At 35.1% G+C, this 7500-nt stretch overlaps 1 protein-coding gene across 2 annotated transcripts in view; it reads right to left on the bottom strand.

Annotated features, from left to right (window-relative positions):
• LOC115210431 overlaps nt 1–7500 on the bottom strand; it is a 68938-nt gene that overhangs the window by 20599 nt on the left and 40839 nt on the right. For both annotated transcript variants that reach the window (XM_029779034.2, XM_036501978.1), the window contains exon 5: nt 308–405. In XM_029779034.2, coding sequence (XP_029634894.1) covers nt 308–405 — 98 coding nt within the window. The remainder of the gene's footprint in view (nt 1–307; nt 406–7500) is intronic.

The raw sequence follows: 7500 nt of genomic DNA on the forward strand, positions 1-7500 counted from the left end.
GTATGTTTATCTGTATATATATTTTGCACATTAAAACCGATTGATTTATCTGTTAACTTAATCGCTTTTAAACCCTCTCTCAGCACACACAGGCACACACTTAAGATGTTATCACACACAGCTATCCAGCAGAAAATACTGGCTTCCAGCTTCTGTTTCCTGATTGGTTAAAAATAATCACTTTAACCTTTCTAAACTTTTTCTAATTGTGAAAATTTTCACTAAATTTCAAAATTTGAAAAGTTGTGGACCCAAAAATCTATCATCCGCCAGATGGGTTCAAAGACACAATATTCAGTTGACTTACCTGTCCATAGTAACATCTGATTGTTGTCCTAGGATGTGAACATTTGGCCATTACTATGTGTTCGGTGCTGGTGGATTTGGTTTCAATTTTCGGTCTCACTATAAATATGTACGAACACTATATTAATTGTTAAAGGATTAATAAACTTTAAACATAATTTCGTATTTCTTTTCATTTCTTTCGATTTACTTGTTTCAGTCATAAGACTGTGACCATGCTGGGGCACTGCCTGGGGCATTTGTAATCGAAATAATCGGCGCCAATAATTATCTGATTTGTAAGGTACTTATTGAATCGTTTTCTTATGCCGGACAGCTAAGTTTACGGAGGCCTAAACAAATCTACAACAGTGGCCAAGTGATGATGGGGACAATCACACGCACACACATATATATATGTACGACGGGCTTCTTTCAGTTTCCGCCAACTGAATCCACTCACAAAGATTTGGTCATTCCGAGACTTTATTAGAAAACATTTGCCTAACGTGTCATGCAATGAGAATGAACTCGGAACCATGTGGTTTGGAATCAAGCTTCTTACCAGACAACCATGCGAGTATGTATATATATATATATATATATATATATATATATATATATATATATATATATATATATTATAATAAATTAGAGACAAAACCACTATTATGCAAATCAAACAAAGAAAGACTTAAGCCAATACATAAAATATAAGTTTATAACTCGCTAAGAAGGTTTAGAAACCACCTGAAGAATGTCTAAGATGTGCTGACACGAAACGATCGTAGTGGTTATTCATTTGTTAAATTTTAATTTATATAAATTATTTTATATTTTATGTATTGACTTAAGTCTTTCTTTGTTTGAGTTGCATAATAGTGGTTTTGTCTCTAATTTATTATAATATAATATTTTATTATAAAATTGGATTCAATCTTAAATCTGATTTTTCCTTGTAAATTTGGATTTATTCCCTAATATTTATTATTATATATATATATATACATATATATATATCAATAATACAGTGATTGTTTCTTATCAGGAACAAAATGTTTAATAGGACTGCTATAGAAGTGCTCAATTAAATGGTTTCTTATTTAAGAAGTCATGCTTAAATAAGCATGAAAGAATTAAAGCAGTAAAAAAAAAGTTTTAAAAAAACGTTAAAAAAACAGTTAAAATTTTTTTTTAATTTAAAAAACAACATTAATGGGTGTATTAAATTAAATTCAACCTCGATGGTTTCAATTTTTTACTGCTTTAGTTCTTTCATTTGGGCTGGTCTAAGCATGACTTCTTAAATAAGAAACCACGCAATATTATGTTAGGTCTGGTTAAGGAGGTCTCGCTCTGGTACGTGATGTCTGTCTCTCTATTTTTTCCCCTGACGAAGGAGTAATCATTGTGATGCACCCTCGTGCATTAAATACAGTGATGTACCCCTGAAATGGCCATAGGGAATGTAAATATGGTTTCTTCTTTTTTGCTTCAACATTGTCTTTTAACTATCTGAAAAGTTATTTTTAATGAAAATAATTGCTAAACGATGAACTTATATCTTACCTTATATATTATATATTACTTATTTGTATGCTTCCTATATATATGTATTTTTAAATATATTTTTTATATATCTATATATTTATATATTACTTTATATTTTTACGTATTTATTATTCTAGGTGTTGTAATGTTTTTAAAAAATATATATTTCTTAATCGCTAAAGTATTAACTTTTAACAGTGATGAACTGTATTCACACTTTTTTCTTGCATTTTCTTATATGCTTGTACTGATGAGTTATGTTTCATCTTCCGTGATGTTATACATGTATATTCTAAGTGAAAGAAAAAGCATTTTGTGATTAAATGTTCGAGATATGAAATGTTACGTGGATGACCTTGTATTTGTTTGTTCTACAACCATTGTTTAATATATATATATATACATATATATATATATATATATATATATATATATATATTATATATATATATATATATATACAGGTGGTGGTATTAAGTTAGACATGGCCTGGGCCAATAATGGCCGAAACCTATCAAAGTATCAAAGTATACATACATATATATGTATGTATGTATGTGTGTGTTTGTGTGTGTGTATATATATAATATATTATATATGTATATATATATATGTATATATATATGTATATATATATATATTATATATATATATGTATATATATATATGTATATATATATATATATGTATATATATATATGTATATATATAATGTATATATATATATGTATATATATAATGTATATATATATATGTATATATTATATATATATATATATATATATATATATATATATATTATATATATATGTATATATATATATATGTATATATTATATATATATATATAGATAATAAAGTTTGTTTGTGAAAGCACGTGAGTGAATATATAAGAAAATAGTAAAAAGTGAAAAAACGACAGAAGGTTTAAATGTTAAAGAATATATATATTTGCGTCAATATGTCTGGAGAATATTGACATATTGACGCAAATATATATATTCTTTAACATTTAAACCTTCTGTCGTTTTTTCACTTTTTACTATTTTCTTATATATTCACCCACGTGCTTTCACAAACAAACTTTCTTATCTATATATTAAACACGTGAGACCGAAAATGCCACAGAAGTCAAACACCTCGGATAAAACCTTAAATGAGGACATACTCAAAGAACTGAAAAATATTAATTCACAGCTTCTTAACCTGAACAACAAAATCGAGGAATCAAACTTACTCGCCCGGGAAAGTAAAAGTAATGAAGATGCAACTCGCTACACTGACCAGGTGAGTAAGGATTTACAACTGTTATATACAACACTAAACTCAATTTTCATCAACAAATCCGAAAATAATACACAGGTACCTAATGAAACACAACAGGACACCATACGCACCCAAATCAACCCAGCAAAAAGAAAAATAGGAAACGTTTGGAATACAAACCTGCACAACAGAAAACTCACCTTCTGGAACATGATAAAAAATTCCAACAAAGCAGATATTTACGAGGGATGGATAAACTCAACACCAATTATCCTCCCACGCAAATTCCAGATAAAATTAATTCCTAACGAGCCTGACGGACAGAGATCTATTAGAGAAAAGTCAGCTCTGTTCAATTTTAAATCAGAAATAGAGCTTCTAAGACTCAGGGCCTCCACAAATGAAGAAAAACTTAAAAGCATAGACGAGGAGATGCACAATCTAATACTAAAACATACCGAGGGACAACCCCTCGAAAATACATTGGATCATTGGAAGGATACCTGTGAGAGAGAGAGAGAGAAATTCTCTCCTACGCTGGGAGAAAAACATGGACTTCTTCCAAAAATATAGTGAAACTTTCAAAAATGAATTGGGTACGAATAATCCCTCCTAAGAAAATTACAATAAATAAAAAGAAAAACCAAACAACCCACGAACAACCCCCAACTATCCTCCATACACTAAAAACAGAAATCACCCACAACCAACCTTTGCAAACCACGCAAGACCTAACAGGGAACTAGCTGACAGAGGACGCGTCTATGAAAGAAATTACACCAAAAACAGAACACACCAACAACATCCTAATACCAGACCCAACCACCATACAGCACAATACGACACTAGAATAAGAAATACACCACACACAAATCGCTACTACCCCATGAACCAAAATTACTGGTCCCCACTAAACACAAGACAAACGCAAAAAAACACTATGTCAAGCAACATCCCACATACAAGCAGTTCGAAACAAAAATATTTCCCATACAGAAATTTTACACACACCACAAACAAAAACCATAGATTCCCACACACACACAACGATCGGAGGCAACAATACCACCACTCCCCCAACCAAATACCACACAACCTCACAGACAACTCATACAAACAAAATTACACCCAACATTTTTTAGCCAGGGACCAGGGACACCAGGACACAGGCTGGAACCTAGTAATAAGGAAAAACCGAACATAATCAATCTTTCAAACAAACCTCTTTCTAACATAAAAATTGACATCCTCGCAAAAGGGCTCAAATTTACACCAACTCCACGCAGAGCCAACCTAAATGAACTCAAGGATAATATAACAGAATTTTGCAGAAAATTATCATTTTTTCATTTTATCTAGTTTCAGCTCACGAGCTGGCCATGCTGGGGCACCACCATTCGGTGTTGCTACATGATTTTACTTCACGAATGCTTTTTAGCATGACATTTGGTGTATGAGATAGTTTGATGCAGCTGCCCTCATCTGCACCTCTTACTTTGAAGTTGGTTCATCTGGGACACCTGACAAGAAGACATCCAGTTTTATTCGGGAGGATATTGAAGAGCTGTGGACCTCTGAAGCCCAGGCTATCACAGTATTTTGTCCTACATCTTGATGGCAAATTTGGAGTTCTTGGCACTATGCAGTGGCGCCCAGATCTAGTATTTGTGTAACTCTCTGTGCCAAAGTTTGGGACAAGTCCTTCTAGGATCTTCCAGATGTATATTATGGCATATCTTTCTCGCATACGCTCTAAGAAATAGAGTCTTAATCTCTTGAGTCTTTCCCAGTGGCTTATATGCTGCACAGAGGCTATCTTCTTCGTGTGGCTTCGTTGGATCGCCTCAAGTTCTGTGATTAACTTGACACTGGATGGTGACCATAGCTGAGAGCAATAGTCAAAGTGGCTTAGGACAAGTGTCCTCCAGAGGACCATCATGGTTTCCTGGTCTCTTGTTTAAAGGTTCTAAGAATCCATCCGGTCAGCCGCCTACATTTCATTGCCGATTTAGCAAAATGCACATGGAAGGTTGCATCATCATTCATATGTAAATACCCAGGTCTCGCACTGATTGTGCCTCTGGGATTGCAATCCCTCCAGGTCCAGTGTATTTATTGGGTATTGCATTTAGTTTTGCATGCTGATAGCATAAAGCTTGAAACTTTTCAGCATTGAACTGCATGCTATTCTTTTCAGCCCACTTGTATATTTTGTCCAGGTCACATTGCAAGTGCTTAGTGTCTTCAGGGATCTGTATTGCCTGTGAAATTTTGTATCATCTGCATAACTTGTGATCGTGGCTGTCTGCGTGGCTGAGGGCATGTCTGAGAGGGCCATTATGAACAGCAGTGGTCCCAAAACAGTGCCTTGCGGAACAACGCTCACTATTTGCGTGTTATTGGAGGTGGCCCCATTGGCTACTACCACCTGACCTCTATCCTTCAGAAAGTCATGAAGCCATTCTCCCAATTTTCCAACTATGCCAAGATCACGCAGTTGTGACATATCATTCCATGATCGACTTTATCAAAGGCCTTTGCAAAGTCGAGATATATGACTTCCACATTTGAGTGGTTGATCAGTCGTGAAGCACCAAGTCATAGTCTTGTAGGATCTGAGTTAGGCAGCTTCTTCCTGGTCGGAAACCATGTTGGGTGTCAGCAGCAAGTTATTTTCTTCAAGGAAGGCGATTAGTTTCCTTCTGACTATTCGTTCCATGACCTTGCTGAGTGTGAGGTCAGATAGATAGGTCTGTAGTTCTTGGCCTCCGCTCTGCTACCTCCTTTATGAATAGGGCATATTTTACCCTCCTTCAGTTTTCTTGGAAGTTTGCCAGTTGCAAGGAAGCTTTGAAAGAGGGACTGCAGTGGTCTTGCTAGGACTCTTTTACATACTTTTAGAAGGATTGCTGGGAATCCATCGGGGCCGGTAGGTGAGTTGGGTTCATTTCATCCATAGCCCTTATTACATCGTCTTCCTTTATATCGATGTAATCAATCATCGTTGCCTCTGATTTTATATCTGCAGTGGTAAAGAAGTCAGTTGGATTGCTGACTTGAAAATGCCCTAGGGGTGGAGTGAAAATACTTTTGAATTGCTCATTTAGTATTTCACTTATCCTCATTGGATTTCCTGTGGGCGTTCATCTTTTTCAAGGAGTGGCCCTATCCTACAGTGGACCGTAGCTGTTTCTTTAGCAAACTTGTAGAAAGCTCTGGGGTTAGATTTTATGTTGTCTATAGCCCAGGCTTCTTTGTCTGCTCTTTCTTTTTCATGGGAGAGTTGCAGACATTTTTCAATTTCCAACAGTTTTATTTTCAGGCGGGACTTTTCACTGCTTTCAATTTGTTTGTTTAGGCGATTTGAAACTTTTGTACGCCGTCTCATAAGAATTTTCCTCTCTCTGGGGATTTTGTTCTTGTGTACAGTGGCCTTTCTCTCAGGGACACATTTGTAGCATATGGCTTGAATTGTTGAAGTTTCACGTCGATGTCCGGCGAGGAGAGACATTTAGGCTAGTTTTGTTTGAGGATCTCTTTCTCAATTTGTTTCCAGTTTGCCTAATGTAAGTTCAAGCTGGAAAGATTCTGAGAGGGTCTTGTAGGCTACATGTCCATGCTTTCCTTTGGCCCGTACATGGTCAACTCTACCATGTTGTGATCCGAGAGAAGTGTCGGTGTGACTTTCACATTATGGATGTGATCCATATTATTTGTGAAGCAGATATCCAGTATGTTACCTGGTTGGTTGGAGTATTATTTGCTCCATGTACAGAGTGTTGGTGAGGTTCAGGAGGGACCTCGCCTGTCCTCGTTCGCATCTTGTCATTCCTGGGAGAGAAAGGCCCTCAGGCCATCTTACATTGGGCAGATTGAAGTCTCCCATAAGAAGTACACTTATGTGTTGTTCTAATGTGACTAGAACTTCTTCTACACACACACACACACACACACACACACACACACACACACACACATATATATATATATATATATATATATATTTATACAGTTCCGGTCAAAATGTTCCGAACGGCATTGTTTTCGTCAGAAAAGTAGATATACGTTTTTATCAAAGTTGTTTTGTATTCTATAATTTTCACAGACAATAAATACAATATTATTTGTTATTGTCTGAGATTTTGGTGTAATTTGAGAAGATAATAAAAAAGTTATGGATGATTTAGTGATTTACTGCAAAACCCTTGGCGGCCAAAATGATCAGAACGGTTGCTTTTATTCCATGTTTTAGTATATTTAACCGTCGAACTCTAATGTTTTGAATTTGTTTACGTGACAGTTCATTTACTAAACATTAGTAAGAATATCTGCAGTGTACTTTGTTAATATAATGCCACTTACTCCGTTACCAATTCGTCAGCAGATTATTAAGCTTCG

This window comes from Octopus sinensis, linkage group LG4 (genome assembly GCF_006345805.1).
Source record: "Octopus sinensis linkage group LG4, ASM634580v1, whole genome shotgun sequence".
Taxonomy (NCBI): domain Eukaryota; kingdom Metazoa; phylum Mollusca; class Cephalopoda; order Octopoda; family Octopodidae; genus Octopus; species Octopus sinensis.